This window comes from Schistocerca americana, chromosome 9, assembly GCF_021461395.2.
Source record: "Schistocerca americana isolate TAMUIC-IGC-003095 chromosome 9, iqSchAmer2.1, whole genome shotgun sequence".
Classification (NCBI taxonomy): Eukaryota; Metazoa; Arthropoda; class Insecta; order Orthoptera; family Acrididae; genus Schistocerca; species Schistocerca americana.
This window is the reverse complement of record NC_060127.1, coordinates 36,582,707-36,601,713: the sequence shown is the minus strand read 5'-3', so window position 1 is coordinate 36,601,713 and position 19,007 is coordinate 36,582,707. Positions and strand designations below refer to the sequence as shown.

General features: G+C 41.3%; 1 protein-coding gene across 5 annotated transcripts in view; it reads left to right on the top strand.

Annotated features, from left to right (window-relative positions):
• The window catches only part of LOC124551337 (pyruvate carboxylase, mitochondrial), a 428,917-nt gene that overhangs the window by 389,421 nt on the left and 20,489 nt on the right, over nucleotides 1-19,007 (top strand). For all 5 annotated transcript variants that reach the window (XM_047126360.1, XM_047126362.1, XM_047126363.1 and 2 more), the window contains 4 exons: nucleotides 8,008-8,389; nucleotides 12,423-12,663; nucleotides 14,855-15,104; nucleotides 18,421-18,665. In XM_047126360.1, the coding sequence (XP_046982316.1) occupies nucleotides 8,008-8,389; nucleotides 12,423-12,663; nucleotides 14,855-15,104; nucleotides 18,421-18,665 (1,118 nt within the window). The remainder of the gene's footprint in view (nucleotides 1-8,007; nucleotides 8,390-12,422; nucleotides 12,664-14,854; nucleotides 15,105-18,420; nucleotides 18,666-19,007) is intronic.

Sequence of the window (19,007 nt, the reverse complement as noted above, 5' to 3'; positions counted from 1 at the left end):
TCTTGTTGAAACATAAGACTAGCTTTCCATCTGCTGGTGTAAATGGCTTAAAACTGTTGCTTTCTTTTTCCAGCACACATGCCAGGCAGCAACTAGAACAGAATATTTTTCCAGACAGCCCATTGCCAACTTGGAATGTAGTTTCCAATAGACTCATAAATTCATGCACATAATCCATAAACTGTTTTTTGTTAGCTCCAAGTTGTAAGATAGAGATCATACACCATGTCATTTGGTGGGGACATTCGCCATTTTTCCCTTTTTATAGATGTTGGAACTTACCTTTGAGGATGGCAGTCAGTGGACAGTCTGTTTGTGCCAAAAATCATGATGAAATCTTGATCACTGGTTCTCAAGGGTTCTTCAGCTGGATCATCAAGGCTTCATGTAAAAGTTCTGTTAGCAATGTAAGTTTAGTGCAAAAGTGTTGTGAAGAGCAACTTTCTTGGTTTGGATTATTTAACCCATATATGATGTTTTTAAAATTACTTTCTAAAGCAATCCCTTAAAGGAATATTAAAGTACAAATATATGTTGCCGTACTGCAATTTCAGTAGAATGCTAGAGGCGGCACCGAAAATGATGGTGACATTATTTGGAGCTTTTCTGAACAAAATAATTTTGAGTATTAGGCCTCATTATTATAGACACTAAAACAATTAAATTACTGAAATTTTGATTAGCTTTGGAGTGGTCTTCTTCAGTGTGCTTAATGCTGGATACTGGTGAATGTCTTCCCCTATATACTGTCTGTTTCAGTTATTAGTGGCTACTGATGTCATATATCTGGGATGTCATTGGACAATTTGAAAGCTGGTTGCTATTAAGGGGAATAGTGTATGGTAGGCTATTGCCCATGGTGCTCTGGTAGGTGGTTTGTATGTAACTCCCAAAGCAACATTTCATGTAAGTGGATGTAACAACAGAGACATACAAATAGTTATGAGGTGCAGTGATACAGAAACTCTTCCTTTTGCTCACTTATATTATGCGAGAGTCATCAGCGACCATGTAGGCAATGTTCTGTCGTGGAGGAATTAAACCCATATTGCTTTGTGGTGTTCAGATCTGAAATCTATTGAGGCCCATGAAGGATCCTAGAGACACTCTTCACACTGCAGGCATCTACGAACTTGAAAGTGAATGCAGTGAAGTTTGTTTTGTGAAATTGGGAGACCCATTAGCATTCACATTTCATAGCTTGAATGTTACATATGACTGGGGCAGGGGAACAGATGAGCTGTAGTTGGACACCACCAGGAAGGTGGCCATCATGTCAGTTTAAAGAACCTCGCGTGCGTGCTTGGCAGCCATAGACGTAGCAGCATAAAATGAGGGGAGGTTATCAAAATAATTAAATGCTCTAACAGCATGAACAGAGAGGATGGCTACAACTTACCTACAGCCTGCCTGCCAATGATTCCAGCAGAAGCAGACAAGATGTGTTCGCCAGCCAGCAGCACCACTTGACCCTGGCTTAAAAGCGTAAACAGTGGCTACTAGATAACAGCTGCGTCTCTTCACTGAAGGAAAATACGAGGGTGGTTTGAAACATTCTCTGAATGGAATAGAAAAAATTACTTAAATCACTGAAACTTTTTTAGTTTTCAATGTAATCTCCTTGTAGATTAGTGCACTTGGTCCAACGATGTTCCAGTGCCTTGATCCCATCTCCATGATTTACTTCCATGCCTGCAAAATAGTTGTCAACTCCAGCTATCAGTTTTTAGTTTGGAGTGAATCTTCGTCCACAAAGAAAAATTTTCAGTTTTGGGAAGAGATTGAAGTCTGACAGAGCCATACGAGGTGAATAAGGCGAGTGTGGCAACAATTCATACCACAGTTCGCGTAATTTTGCCATGGCGACGACACGTGTGTGCAGGCATGCATAAGGAGCCGTGGCACCCATCTTACAGATAATTTTTTCATTTCTAATTCTTCAGATAAAATGTGATACACCCTTTTAGATGACATCTGGCAAGCGGGAGCAATTTCACGCACTTTCAGTCGGCGATCCTCCACGTCCATTTTGTGTACTTTCGTAATGATTTCTGGAGTAGTGACACCTCTTGGCCAACCTCTGCGCAGATCATCGTCTACGCTCTCCCAACCAAATTTAAATTCATTTGTCCACTTGGCAAAAGTGGAATATGAAGGAGCAGAGTCCCCAAGTATATTCTGGAAATCGGCGTGAATGTCCTTCGCTGTTATACCTTTCTTTACGAAGTACTTAATCACAGTTTGAATCTTGACACTCCCACCCCCACCCCTCCATCCTCACTATGCGGGAACAACAACAGAGCCACATCTCTTCCAAGACGCCACAGCTCTCTTCCAAGAGCAATGACATGGCATGTTTTTACAGTTAACAGTCCATGAATATCACGTGAACAACTCGTTGCGCTAGCGCTGATCTCTCTTGGTGATGCCGAGGACTTTCCAAACCACCCTCGTACTTCCACTGGGTACCAGCTGCTGATTTCCTGTTGCCATGCCTCAACCATTCCCACCCCCCCCTCCCCCCCATAATCTTCAAATTGTCCAGTGATGTCCCAGCTATGTGACATCAGTAGCCAGCAGATAACTGAACTAGACAGCATGGAGGGGAAGACATTCACCAGTATCCAGCAGTTAACTGCCTTGAAGAGAACTGCTGCAAACTCAGTTGAAACATCAGCAGTGGTGATGTAATTTAATACTCAAAATTATTTTATGCAAAATGACAGTGGCCATTTAACCCTATGAACATGTATTCTTTGGAAGAAGAATGGTAAAAAATTCCCTTGAAAAAGATTCAGGACCTTCATTTATCCATTCTGATATGTCTGGAAGCTGTTTTAAATGATAAATTTACTTACACTGTATTGGATGTGGTAATATAGTGTGTTTTTGGTGTTTCCATATTTTTGTCCAGATCCTATGATGTAATTATATGTAATTTATTTGGTTAGTGATTCCAACGACCTTGCTTTCCCTGAAAAATCTTCACAACATTGAAAAATCCTGCAGTATGCAATGAACCAAACGTACTATGAAAACACAGAGTAATACAACAGCCCAGAGAAGAAATACATACACAGTTACATTTTTGCCATTGCTGTAGGAACAGCTCAGCAAAGCACCACAGTGTCGCACTTCCATTGCATTCGGTGAACTCGTACACCAGGTGCCTATTGTCAAACTATTCCTCAGCAACCCTACCCGTAGTACTGCTGTGTGTCACTGTTAATGTACAACTAACACTACAGGAAAAACAAACCCAAAAGAGAACCGTCCAGTGTTGATGTTAAACATCCCTTTCTCTCAACACATACTGATCGTACAGAAATAAATGAGGTATTGGTAGGAAGGTCTTTTAACTGGCTTCTGACATTATGTACCAATGTTGCACCAAAGCTTACTATATGTGGAAGATTGTAACATAAGGGACTTTTTAACTACCACAGGCAAAAGGGCATCATGGATGACCAGCATTATACCTATATTTTATGTAGCTAACTCACTAATCACGAAAAGGAAACCCATTTGTCTTATTACAAGTACCATTTTATTTGTTTTCAAGGACTCATTAACTGGATAATTTGTATACAGCATTGTTGTAGATAATAACTGTGGCCACTGCGGTAGTCCACCATCTCTTCCTGTTGTACAAACTGACTTTTCTAAACTAATATACATTCTGAAATGACAAACATGTTTGTCATTGTCACCTCGAATTGTGATTTACCTAGTGCCGCTATGGTCTAAAGTGCTTACATAGAGTATGAAGTGCAATTAAAATCTCAGAATACAGTTAGAGAGACCTTGGTTACATGCCAGGTATTAAGGAACTCTATGTTCTAATCTATACATTCGCGTTTATATAAACCTTTGTATTTTATATTCGTATTTCTCATTAAACTTCTCTTCTGCCTCAGGAAACATAAATATTAAGATTGAAAGTTAGAAATTATAAGCATTTGATGACAGTCGTATACCGTCATGAGCAGTAAATTACACTTATTTACTTGTGTTTTTTTTTTTTTTTAAATTTATTTTATATTTTTTGCTCATTAATTATTGACACCGGGAAGACTACTGTAATACCACAGATAAACTTGACAAGGAGACAATTGCCTATCAAGATTGAATATGCTATCACTATAAACAAGTCACAAGGACAAAAGCTTCAAAGAGTAGGACTGTATTTACCAAATCCCACCTTTACACTCGGACAATTGTCTGTAGCCTTCTCAAAGGTAACTAAATCAACTGATATTTTTGTATCCCTAAAATATAAAAAATAAAAAGTAAAAAAGAAATCAAAAATTACATGAATATTACATTCTTACATCAGATACCCTTTACACAGAAGCATTATAAAGCTCTGTAAAGAATTTTGTTCAAAATTATGGGCATGGAAATGTACAGGCTGTTTGGAAATTCCCGTTACAAAATTACAGGACTTGCAGAGGGGAATTAACATGCAATATTGTGCATTGGAACCCATGTCCAGAAGTTTACCATTTCCTTACTACAACCATTTGAAAAAATGATGGTAACACGTCCACTTTTACAAGTAATTGAATATAATAGAGGGAAACATTCCACGTGGGAAAAATATATCTAAAAACAAAGATGATGTGACTTACCAAACGAAGGCGCTGGCACGTCGATTGACACACAAACATACACACAAAATTCTAGTTTTCGCAACCAACGGTTGCTTCGTCAGGAAAGAGGGAAGGAGAGGGAAAGACGAAAAGATGTGGGTTTTAAGGGAGAGGTTAAGAAGTCATTCCAATCCCGGGAGCGGAAAGACTTAGCTTAGGGGGGAAAAAAGGACGGGTATACTCTCTCTCTCTCTCTCTCTCTCTCTCTCTCTCTCTCTCTCTCTCTCTCTCTCTCTCGCACACACACACACACACACACACACACACACACACACACACACACACACACAAGCAGACGTATTCAAAGGCAAAGGGTTTGGGCAGAGATGTCAGTCGAGGCGGGAGTGCAAAGGCAAAGATGTTGTTGAATGACAGGTGAGGTATGAGTGGCGGCAACTTGAAATTAGCGGAGATTGAGGCCTGGTGGATAACGGGAAGAGAGGATATATTGAAGAGTAAGTTCCCATCTCCGGAGTTCGGATAGGCTGGTGTTAGTGGGAAGTATCCAGATAACCCGGACGGTGTAACACTGTGCCAAGATGTGCTGGCCGTGCACCAAGGCATGTTTAGCCACAGGGTGATCCTCATTACCAGCAAACACTGTCTGCCTGTGTCCATTCATGCAAATGGACAGTTTGTTGCTGGTTATTCCCACATAGAATGCGTCACAGTGTAGGCAGGTCAGTTGGTAAATCACCTGGGTGCTTTCACACGTGGCTCTGCCTTTGATCGTGTACACCTTCCAGGTTACAGGACTGGAGTAGGTGGTGGTGGGAGGGTGCATGGGACAGGTTTTACACCTTCATGAAATCCTCCTCACTCCACCAAGAGTGTCTTTCTGCCATCCACCTAACCTTTGTAACCTCTTAGTTCATCCCTATGAAATCCCCAAACCACCTTCCCTACCCTCTGGCTCCTACCCATGTAACTGCCCCCGGTGTAAAACCTGTCCCATGCACCCTCCCACCACCACCTACTCCAGTCCTGTAACCCAGAAGGTGTACACGATCAAAGGCAGAGCCACATGTGAAAGCACCCACGTGATTTACCAACTGACCTGCCTACACTGTGACACCTTCTATGTGGGAATAACCAGCAACAAACTGTCCATTCGCATGAATGGACACAGGCAGACAGTGTTTGTTGGTAATGAGGATCACCCTGTGGCTAAACATGCATTGGTGCACGGCCAGCACATCTTGGCACAGTGTTACACCGTCCGGGTTATCTGGATACTTCCCACCAACACCAACCTATCCGAACTCAGGGGATGGGAACTTGCTCTTCAATATAGCCTCTCTTCCCGTTATCCACCAGGCCTCAATCTCCACTAATTTCAAGTTGCCGCCACTCATACCTCACCTGTCATTCAACAACATCTTTGCCTTTGCACTTCCGCCTCGACTGACATCTCTGCCCAAACTCTTTGCCTTTGAATGTGTCTGCTTGTGTGTGTGTGTGTGTGTGTGTGTGTGTGTGTGTGTGTGTGTGTGTGTGTGTGTGGTGTGTGTGTGTGTGCGTGCGCGCAAGTGTATACCCGTCCTTTTTCCCCCCCTAAGGTAAGTCTTTCCGCTCCCGGGATTGGAATGACTCCTTACCCTCTCCCTTAAAACCCACATCCTTTCGTCTTTCCCTCTCCTTCCCTCTTTCCTGACGAAGCAACCGTTGGTTGCGAAAGCTAGAATTTTGTGTGTATGTTTGTGTTTGTTTGTGTGTCTATCGACGTGCCAGCGCCTTCGTTTGGTAAGTCACATCTTCTTTGTTTTTACAAGTAATTGGTTAGACGTAACCCAGTACATCACTTGTTAAACAATTCCACTAATTAATAGATGAAGGAGTTGCTTCTGTACGTGTTGACAAGCATGGTAAAGTACAGCCTCTTCCAATTTGGGTGTGCTGCATCTCCTAGGAGCACCACACTCGTGCCTGCTGACAGTGAAGGTACCCTTTGTCAAAGCTATTGTGTAATTGTGGTGAAATGGGTATGCCATGGAATCCGACATAGTGCAGAACTATTTTGATAAACGCGATGAGCGCATTACTTTGAGCTTTGCCATGCAGATGATCATGTTGGTGTATCCGGCAAATGTGTACTCAACTTTGTTGGTCTAATGCTCATAGACAGGTGAATGAGGCTCAAACAAGTTCAGAGAGGTAGGATAGTTGTCAAATGACATCAGGCAATCCAATGTAACCAACCCCCATAAATTGATGATAATTATTTCAGTGTTCTTGCATGTTTGATCATGTTTTCTCTTCGTTCCCACAACTACCGTTATCCCAGTGACTACACTTGTTCCAAATACGTCGTTATTTAGATCTGTAAAAGTGCAAAAATTTCACACAGGGTCCTCTGGTGCGGGGTTAAATGCAAATAGTAAAGTTGATGTCACTGATGTGTGAATGATCTGAACAAATTTATTCCCAAACTAGACACACAGCACATACTGCTAACATATGCACCATTGTACAAATGTAAATGATGCTAGAAAATCAGATGAAATGCAGTTACTCTGTAATGAACTGCCAGAAACTACACCTCCCTTGTACTAAAATATCTCTGAAGAGCCTCTGAAATTTTGTCAGATTTCAGGTTCTCCCAGTATTGCTGACTAGCCGCATTGCCTGGTGTTCCCCAGGGTTTTGAATATCAGTCACACATGTGTCGTTACATTTTGCGATAAGTACTGTATCTCAACGTGTTTGTGGAAAATTTGTGTTATGTGTTGCATTGTTTCAGCTCAGTTTTCCCCTTTTTCAAGTAGGACTGTGTTCGAGTATGACTCGAACTGTTCGAAGTGTTAATGTTACATTTGAGGAAGTCTTGGATTCTGTTTGATCTTTTGATTGGCCCGTGATCTAGACACTTGTGTTGGTAGTGCATCGACAACTTCCTTCAGCATTTGTGTAAAATTGTGGATTTTAATAATAAAAATAGCTGTGAAATGTGGACTAAAATATCTTGTAAGGTATGTGTTGTGTGTAGCAATGGCAAATAATCAATAAACAAAAGTTTGCAATCGTGTCTGTCAAATTGTTGAGCTTTCACTTATCTTGCGATCTAGTGATGTCTGATGATACTATCTCCAAGACAAGTATTGCCACTGTAACAACCTTTCCCCTTTGTATATATTACATGCATATATGTTTAAAGTCAGATTACAAAATCTTTAGTAGACAGTTACCTTCTTCTTGTCTTGAAGGTAAAGTGTGCAAAATTTCGTCAAGATTGGAATAAAACTATAGGTTTGTATGAATTACAAACAGACAGACACTCTTCTTTGTACATATAGATAAATGTTTGAATTTACAGTTTGAAACATCATTTCTGAAAATTTTGCTTTTCTGCATACAGAACTGGCACCTCCGCCAGGTCTTCGTGATATTCTGAAGAAAGAAGGACCGGAGGGTTTTGCCAAGCATGTCCGTCAGCACAAGGGGCTCCTGCTCATGGACACAACATTCCGTGATGCCCACCAGTCCCTACTGGCGACTCGTGTCCGGTCGCACGACTTGCTGCGCATCTCTCCGTATGTGGCCCACCGTTTCTTTCCGCTTTTTGCAACTGAGAACTGGGGCGGGGCTACCTTCGACGTGGCGCTCCGCTTCCTGCACGAGTGCCCCTGGGAGAGGTTACAGGACATGAGAGCTGCCATGCCTAACATACCTTTCCAAATGTTACTGCGAGGTGCCAATGCAGTTGGGTACACAAACTATCCAGACAATGTTGTGTACAAGTAAGTTACAGAACGAAATTTGATAGTATTTCATAGTAATAAAGTGAACCCTCCAAGCCAATAGTTCCTGTGCTTATGCCAAAACTACTGTACTTTACACTGCCAGTGGGAAAGTATTTAAACTGCTACTTTACAGGTCTTATTTAAAGATAATATCTGCAGGATTTGTGAACAGTAAACCTTTAATAATGTTTCAAATATAAGTTATAAGTTAAAATGAACTTCTAGTTGAGTAACTATAAAATGCTCTTCAAATCAATCCTACACTACAGTGTCTTCCTGCGAGCTTTCAGCAGTTCTGTTCTGAGAAGTGGTGTGAAGAAGAAATGGCTTCCTTATTCTTTCGAATTTTGGTTAGCTGGCACCTGCATAAAACGCAGACTAGCGTAGGCATAGGAGGCATTCGTGGTAAAGACATGTTTACTGGTTCAGACCTAAGAGTTAATTTGAAGCAGCCTTAGGAAAACCAGAACAAAAAAGAACTGAAGCATTTGAGATGAGGTGCTGCACAGGAATGTTAAAAATCGGGTGGATTGGACAAGGAATCGGAAGATTCTCTGTGGAATCTGTGAAGAAAGGAACATATGGAAAACAATGCCAAGATGAGGGTATGGTATGACGTCTCTTAAGGTATAACCTCCAAGGTACTAGAGGAAACTGTAGGGGTAGACAGCAAATAATTGAGGATGTGGGGTACAAGTGCTACTCTGAAGTGAAGCGGCTAACACAGGAGAAAAATTCATCACAGGAAACATGAAACTAGTCAGAAGACTGATAACGCAGAGAGACAGAGGGAAGGGGGGGGGGGGGGGTAGGCGGCTTTGTCCAAAAGGTTAAATATTTTAGCAGTCTTTTTCATTTTACCATTCAGCATCTAACGCCTCCTCTATGTGTTGAGTTGCAATGTATCCTTCCCACAATGTTGTTATTCTTTTCTGTCTAGCTGTATAACAACTCAGTCAACAAGTGGATTAACTGATCAAGAAGTTGAGTTCAGTGTGTTACCCCCTTCAACACAGCTCTCATTGTGTTTATATATTGCCAAAAGTGTTGGCTTATTTTGGATATTTTCAATCTCTTCTTGTCATATGGAATTATCTTGTGGGGTACTACACCTAAAATAAATAGTGTGCATTTGGCAGAAAACTGTATGTCTTGCAGAAGCCTTTGTAAGGATCTTCTAGTTCTTACACTTAATTCCCAATCATTTACTCGGTAATTTGTTTTGTTGCCGATAGTAAAAATCCGTTTCAACTGAACTCAGGTGTAAACACTCACAATATGAAACGCAAAATAATTTTCATGTAGACTTAGCCTCCTGCTCTAAGATTCAAGTTATGTACTTTGATGGTAAGGTTTCAACAAAACCCTTAAGCAAGAAGTGGGAAATTGTGACCATTTCGAAACAAAATTAAGTATTGGAAAGTTCTGTTAGCTACATAGTAAGTAGCTGTGTTTGCTGTAAACTGTATGACAAGTAGTAATGTACTGTAAACAGACTTCTAAAAGGTGCATATTTTCTTTAAAAAATGGTGTTGTGATCAAGTAAATATTAAACTGCCAGTACTAGATAAAGAGCAGCTGTTTAGTGTAACTAAGGAGAAAGTAACTTTTTCCAAAAAGTGGCAGTGCTCTTTCTAATGTACTTGGTTAAATTTAGCTCTGAATAGATTAAGCAGTATTGCTCTATTGTTAATAGAGTATTCAGTATTTGTCTTTTGTAAATGAATGCTTCACCTTGCTCCACATTCCTGAAGGTTTCCCATTTTGATGACACATATGGAACACAGTGAATGAGGCACAGATCATTACAACCATACCCAGCAATCACCATATGAAGTATAAAGTTACATAGCACATGGAGTAGCTCAAGGTGTTTAGTGCAATATTTAATCCTCAAGGTGAGAGACTATTTGCAGTTCTATAATTCTAATACCTTGTGCAATATGTTTCAAAAGTGTGCATAAAAATTCGATGGTCATATCTTGGGTTCTGTTGGCCACAGAGTTAAGAGGTCAAATGTTTTGGATAGCTCTGGCTAGCAAACATTTGTATATGTTTAGGAAGAATGGGCATACTCTAGCTATCCCACAGCACAGGCTCAAAATTGAAACATCAGATGCTTCTTGCAGCCCAGGCAAACTGAGCAAATTAGTTGGTTCTTTTGCATTAGTTGATGTCTAGGGTGAGCCTTACACAGCTTTCAAAAGACTGTGTCTTCATGGGTGGTTGCTGAGAAAACACTGAAAACCATAATTTTTGGGTACCAAAAGCACCAGTTGTGGGGATGGCCACTTCTATAATTTCTGTTTGTGGCAAGCTTTTGCCATATGTTCTTAAGACGATGTTACCAGGGAACTTTGAAACATATTTCAGTGTCATTATCTATTACTGAGATCCAGACATTTATAGTTACCATGCTTATTTCTGTAAAACATGCACGTAAAATTGAGCGTGAAAGTGTAAATGTAGTTTTAACTGATGTAGTGAACACATAGCATGAGTTCTGGGATAACTGAAAGGGTTCTGCGGTCACCAAACTATGTTTTAGTCACTATTTTTTCACCAATAAAACTTTGATGATGTATTGTCTATTTATAATGGGCACTTCACAACTATCGGACTGTCTTGATGTGGAAGTTAATCAATGGTGTCACCTGATGATGTGTGCACCTTACAAAAAATTGTTTTTTTGTACAAAATGCTTTATATTTGCAAATCAAACACACCACATTTTTCCCCCCTATACTGTAGGTGTAGCCTATAAATGTTGTGCATTTCTACATAAAGTATTCCAAAGTGAACTTGCATGGGATGGGAGATGATTTTGAGTTAATCTTATATTATGCATACTTTTTTGCTTAAATGGTTCGAAGTATATAAATAGCTGACAAAACTTTACTGACTTACGGAACTCATTTTATATAACCAGCACACCCTGATGTAACAGGGAAAAGAAGGAACCAGCTGGGAAAAAAAATGCTACTGTCTGAGCCCAATAAAGACGAGTGTGTTCTGGAATGAGGTGCCTCAATCCTCATTCCACCTCTGTCACTCAGAGAGGAGATTGACAGTGGCAGTAAAAGAGAGGTAGAAATGGGTGGAAGTAGAAGCAGTGGGAACAAAAGAGGGAGATGAGTGGAGACCATACATGTGCTTGGATGTGTCTGATGCTTTTGACATAAAAAAATTTGCCACTTTCCCCATCATATTGAAGTTTACTGGTTTAGGGGTCAAAACCATTTACAGGGACATGTGTGGAGAAGTAGTAGTATTGGTTGAAGAGAAAGACAGCAGACTGTGAAAGATAAAGGAAGAGACAATGGAAGTAGGAGAAAAAAGAATGGGACAAACAAAACAGCAGTAGGATAGAGAGACAGTGAAAGGGCCAGGTGGAGGAGACGGTGGTAAGGAAGAGCGAGAGAAAAGGATGAAAACAGTGACAGTGGAAGAGACAGATAAGAGAAATTGCCATTAGGAGAAAAAGGAGACAGTTGGAGAGAGACATACAGACTGTGGCATTGGGAGGGAGAATGTTGAGAATGAATGCTTCACTGCAAAGAGGGATTTGGTAAAAGGATTTAGAATGTTCTGTGTTAAAAGAGTGTGAACGTGTTCGCGTGTCAGAAGTTTTGTGAGAAAGGCAGAATGAGGATTGAGGCAGCTGGTTTCCCTCTTTTCAGTCGGTCTTTTACAGAGGAGTGTATTTGCATTTTTGTGTACTGACAGGAGCATTTCAGCTGGTTGACATATACTTAATCTGTACCGTTATGTCATATGTAAAAGGTGGGCTGCCATAAGTTTCTGACCCCCTTCTCGGCGGTCTAAATTGTTATGACATCGACATTGTTTTGCTCAGGTTGCTGAGTAACAAATGAAATAAATTTTTCGTGTGTGAACTGTAGTCTACTTAGCGGCATAACAACAGTGTACTTAGCGGCATAACAACAGTGTACTTAGCGGCATAACAGTGTATCACCTGTTATAATGGTTTGGTGCAGATATGGTGCATTACTTTTTGTGTTCTTTGCAGGTTCTGTGAGCTTTCTGTCCAGAATGGCATGGATATTTTCCGTGTGTTTGATTCCCTCAATTACCTCCCAAATCTGATCTTGGGAATGGATGCAGTGGGGAAGGCCGGTGGTGTCATAGAAGCTGCGATTAGCTACACAGGTGACGTCTCAGACCCGAACCGCACGAAGTACAACCTGGATTACTACCTCAAGCTGTCAGACGAACTTGTCAAAGCGGGGACACACATACTGTCAATAAAGGTAGGTGTAGCAGTTTTTCTTCTCAGCTCTTCAGTCTCCTCATTTGATACGTAGTAGAATAGTGAGATTTAGAAGTACGATGTGCGCTTTGTATCGTAAATTCAGTTGTCAACACACTATGCTTTGGAAATTAATTAACTTTTGCTCTGAATTTGAAACATTTCTTTTGTCCGTCCTAGGAGCTTTTGTGGCGAATCCGTGAATTCATAGCAACGTGTTGTGTGCCAGACAAGTTACAGAGTGTACTGCTCCGCAAACTTGCTCAGAAGCACTTATTAGCTGACCCTACTTCATCTTTATTGCTACTATATTATTAAATAAGTTCCATAAGGGTCATCAGCCTTGCCCAGACCCATGAGACATTCTTAAAATTCGTATTGTTCTAAAGTATAGTTAAAGTCCTGTATCTGTATAGCTACTTTCTGAAAGATTCAGAAATCTGACTACTGGACTGGCATATTATACTGCTAACAGGCCTACAGAGCCTTAATCTGGCTTCTAGACTTCCTCTGACAAGCTCCATAAAAAATAACAAGATAACAGTTCAAAGTCAACACAGTAAAGATGCTCAGCAACACTGCACTAAAGTTTCTGTAGGAACAAATGGAATAAATTGGTTTTAGTTTAAGCTTGCTGGGCTCATTTTGTTCGCTGACAACTTCCATCTTGACTCCATGACCTAGTTTGAGATGTGTGCGTACTTAGCACATGCACATTTGTGAAATTTCAACGCACACCTAGAAAACTAGAACTAACTCTAGCAGAATTCGGGACCTACAGGTTGATATTGGCAGCGCACTTGACTGATTACTGAGGATTACTCTCCCTCTATTCAAAATACCGTCTTCACCTTGCAGTGCACGTGGTCACTTCCTACAAACCCAGAGAGAGCTATTGGCCAACTTTTCAGTCGTATGAGCTCTGAGCAGCTCCAGAGAATTCTGTTTTTAGCCTTTTCAGCCAGTTAACTTCAGCAACAGAATTCAGCACTTCTGCTGAACTTTTTCTGTCTCCGCTAGCACACTCTTCAGCAAAGAGCTGCTTCCTTCTGGGGCTTTTCAAAGCTTACTTGAAACAGTTCCTGGAAAACGCCAAATCACTGGTTCTTGAACTGAACATAGTAGATAGGCTTATGAAAAGACTGGTCCGATATCTCCAGGCTGGACAAAAGCCTCTTTCCCATAGATACCGGAAACTGGCTCTGGTGTACACTGGTGTGGCCAGGAAGTGGAATGTTACAAATTATCTGAAATTAGTCGCAGATTGTTTCACAGATAGTTTGGCTTCTTTGGTGGTGGTGGTGGTGGTGGTGGTGGTGGTGGTGAGAAAAGAAAATAAGACAATGACTTTCTCACCCATACCACATACCACCCAAGCCGCACGCACCCTGTCACAGTGAGTGAGAGAGAGAGAGAGAGAGAGAGAGAGAGAGAGAGAGAGAGAATAAAATTTTCCAAATTGTATAATTAACAAGTTATTCTAGTAAAAGTAGACATTTTTGATTTTTTGGAATAATCAGAAAAATCTGGGCTAGGAAAATACGGCACTGAATTTTGATAATAATCACTGCGTAATATTGGAACTTCCTAGCTTGCAAAAATTTTGAATACAAATCAATTTTGAAACACATAGGCTTTTAGAAAAACTGAGATGTTTATTGGAAAAGGGAGAATGAGGACTTAAGTGGCTATTTCACTTTAGAAACAAACAGCAATTTGCTTACTGGAAACTTCAACTTCACATGATTTAAAATATGAATTGTAAATCATGAGTATTCTTTTAAATAAAAGATTTGCATAATAACTGAATGTACTGCTGTATTCAGTGGTCTGGAAACTATCCTGTGAACAATAACTGTAATAAAATAAAGCAGAAATCATAAGTTATTTTGTATAATTGTCATACATGCGCTATTAACAAAACTAGAACAAGTAAACAGTACAAAATAATATTGTCAGGAGTGGTATAACAAGTAGGGTAGTCCTACCTTGCTGTGTTAAAAGTAGAAGAACCTGTTGAAATTTTCGTGTATTTCATAAGCTACTCTCTTAGCCATTGGTATGTTTGCTCTCTTTGGCTTGCGGTTTCACTCCATTTAATATATAGTGTGGGTACGAGAATCTCTATTCATTGTGACATCAGTCCAATAAGTACTGTCAGTGGCTGTAAAAGTACATTTGTATGGTTACAGGACATGGCAGGACTTCTCAAACCCTCTGCAGCCAAGCTCCTAGTAACTGCATTACGTGATCGACACCCCGATGTGCCGATCCACATCCACACGCACGACACTGCCGGAGCGGGAGTGGCTTCAATGCTGGAGTGTGCAAAAGCGGGTGCAGATGTAGTGGATGTTGCCGTGGACTCAATGTCCGGAATGACGTCACAGCCGAGCATGGGTGCCATAGTAGCTGCACTACAAGGCAGTGACCTGGACACGGGTAAGTGTTATCAGTGTACAATCTGAAAATACATTATACGGGTGTATGCTCATTAAATAAGTAACATACAGGTTGGCAGTATTGAGGACTGGACAGTGCAGCAGTAGTGAACATGTGGATTGCTATTGAAAGTGTGAAGAGAGTATTTTGATTCCTGTATAGCATACTCTGCTGTTAAGTATAAGTAAAGTGAGCTACAAATGGTGTTAACAGATATCATGTTGTGTGACAGTTAAACATAGAAGTTTGCACATTCCATGTCAGAAGTGTCACATGAAAGGAATGTTGTGCTTTAAGTGAAGGATGTGGGCTGTTAAATGAATTGTACTGCAATTGTACATCACCAGGGTGGTCAGACTGTGTTTTCACTCTCTCTATTAAAAATATTAGAGCCAGTGTCGATATTCTTATTGTATTGGTTATATTGAAAACAAGACATTTATGTTTGTTAGCCATTTATACTAGATCGGCATCTGTATGAATTGACAGCGATCAGTTCATTAATGTGCACATTTGTGTTCTACCATTTCCCAAAACCTGTGACAGACAGATATTTAAGTCTTTAAATTGTATGCTGGTATATGATCCCTTCCCTCCCTTATTCTAATCACATCTGATTTTATTCTCATGAGGTCCTGTGGGAATAAAAAAAATGTCGTGTGCCTAGGGCCTCCCATCGGGTAGACTGTTCGCGTGGAGCAAGTCTTTCGATTTGACGCCACTTCGGCGACTTGCACATTGATGGGGATGAAATGATGATGATTAGGACAACACAACACCCAGTCCCTGAGCAGAAAAAATCTCCGACCCAGCCAGGAATCAAACCCGATCCCTTAGGATTGACATTGTCACGCTGACTACTCAGCTACTGGGGCCGGACCCTGTGGGAGTGATATAACAGGACATAACACTTGTAATATGTTCTGAAGAGCCACGGATATCCCACAAAGGACATCTAAAGTGGCTAAGGGAGCAAACCGGAAAGTCTCGTGGACATTTTGGCTGGTAAACAGTGTGGTGGTGGGGCCAGCCACACTGCACTTGTCAGACAGGCGGTGTCAATGGGTGACGCTGGTGGCAGGTGGCTTTTGCAGCAGGGAGGTGACGCCGATGGTGTGTAACGGGCTCATGTGTTCTGTGGACCTCAGCAACGACATGGACACATCACACAGTTTCTTCGTGTCTCGATAGCCGGCTGAGAGTTAGCAGGCAGCGATGGAGAAGCTGGGCTGGCTGTGAACGCAAATGGGGCCACCACGTGTGGAACATGAGCACGCGCTGTGAGGCACAGTTCGGTGTACTTGGCGTGCCTGTATTGGTGTGACAGGCAGGCAGTAGACTGTGTCCTGGGCGCTGGAATGAACAAAAATAGTGTCTGGAACGGCATCGTAGAAGATGCACTGCAGCATCCAGGCTTCTCTCGCAGTGGAATAGCAGTGGCGAATACTGACCAACCACACATCACCAAACATAAGCCAGAAGTAAATGGCAGCCCTATGACCCGAGCGGTGAAAACAAATCCCACTACTGATGCCAAAGTACATGTGCAGGAAGAGGGAAGGAGGTTGTTGCATCTGACTTACAATGACAATGTACAAGAGGTTGAGCGGTCAGGACTTATGAGCAGGCATTCAGGGCAGATGTTAAATGACAAAACAGGAAGTTTGGTCAAAGAAAGAGAATACATATTTTGGTGTATGGAATATGAAGGGAACACCTAGGGAGAAAGTTACCAGGTGTAGGCCAGTCTAGAAGGTTGAACAATTAAATAAAGTTGGTAACAGGAGGGGAGGGGTATCATGTTAGGTTGCATTGGTGCTGGTGATGGGATGCAGAACCAGAGGCTACGTCTTCCCAAAAAGTTAAGATCTGGATTACAAGAGAAAGAAGCAACTGTGTTCTGCTCTGCCGAGCCCTCCAGCATCCACACACATGATCTGTATCACACACACACACACACACACACACACACACACACACACACACTTGGCTAAAACTGGTGGGGTGGATTCGCAAGCAATTTCAGCAAAGGGCTGAGGGTCTCTCATGTCAGCTGCTTTAATTGGGCAGAACTGTCTTGATTCTGAAAGGCAGGCAACTTGTCACGTAGGCACAGCCGAAGTTGCTCTGAAAGAAAACTTGCAAAGATTTCACTGGAGCCTTTGAAGTAATTTTTTAAAACCAATTTCCTAAATACTTGTTGACTGGGTGATCTTGTGGCTGGAGAGTACAACAGTGGGAACAAGTGTTGTTCAATGAGGAGTTGAAATTTAGTATGTGATCACCTGATGGTACAGAGATGGTCTGGAGAAGGCCTTTTTAGGATGGTTCTGTGATGGTGTGGGCAGGAATCAGTATGACTGCAAAGATGGATTTGGTCTCTGTGAAGCATGGGTGACTACCAGCACACATCAGTATGAGGAGGGAATCCTTTGAAGCAGGTTGTGGCTCTCACTCCATTTGTTGGTGATAGTCTTACACTAACACATGACAATGCACTAATGGCCACCCACATGTTGCAAGAATTGTTAAAGGGTTCTTGGATGAAGCGGAGATTTGTACTACGGCTTGGCCTGCTCAGAGCCCTAATTTGAATCCTGTTGAGAGCATGTATGGGACCAGATGGTGAGAAAGAACCTTCAGCACTATTCAGAGATGCTACAGGTCCTGCAAGAGATCCTCCCTAAAAAATGGCAGACGATTCCCCAAGAGGACATTGCAGCATCAATCAGGAGCATTCCTGAAAAGTTAGATGCCAAAATTGGTGCAAGAGGAGGTGATACATGCTTTTGAAGATGTTGAGAGCTGTGTGGAGTGAAGTGTGTAGTGCAGAAAAGCAAAACAGATGTGAAAAATGCTGAATGGCAATAACACACCACCTCCAATAAGGCCATGCGTTTGCAGAGCATGGCACTGTTCAAATCAACTGTCAGGTTGAAGAAAGCTTTGGACATACAGGTACCAAAATGTTTAAAAAACACTAATTTCAGTGGTGGATGTAGCTTTGGATAATTTAGGTATAAAAAAAGTTTGAGACATGCTACAAGAGACACCCCATTCTGCCTGTCTCTCCCCTTTTCATTCCAAGCATGCTGAAACACCCAACTACATCCACCTAGGAAACAATGAACATAACAAGCATATGATGCTGAAAAGAGTAACTGTTTTGCATTGGCTGACACAGACCTCTTGACTCACTGAAACGTCAATTGCTACCTTATTTTAATGAATGTGATAGTAATTAATTAATATTGTAATATTAATTGTGTTATTTTGTTTCCTTAATTAATTGTCATTTTTCCCCTCTTCTATGCAGGTCTTGATTTGAGTAATGTGAGCGAGTACTCTGCTTACTGGGAGCAGACACGTACACTCTACGGACCGTTCGAGTGTGCGACAACCATGAAATCAGGGAATGCAGATGTGTATTTGAATGAGATCCCTGGTGGACAGTACACGAATTTGCAGTTCCAGGCCTACTCTCTTGGCCTTGGAGATTTCTTTGAAGATGTCAAGAAGGCCTACAGGGAAGCCAATATGCTTTTAGGAGATATTATTAAGGTGAGAGTAGAGAACAATCTCAGTGACTTCATTCTATTCAGTCTTAGTTGTCCCTCTTCTTCTACCTGCATATATTTAGTTGTTCACTAGATCTAAGTTTAGATTGAAGGTATATCACGATAATACGAGGGTTGGAACTTTAATAGTGGCAACTATTTATTCACAACTGATACAAGAGTTACATGCTTGCACCTGTTACTGTCCTTCAAAGTAGTCACCAGCATCGTGCAGAACCGGTTGCCAGCGATGTGGAAGGTGTAGTATACCGTTAGCAGAGCTTGTTCTGTTGATAGTGCGAATGGAGCGGTCTAAAGTTGTGGTGATTCTTGTGTACAACTGTGA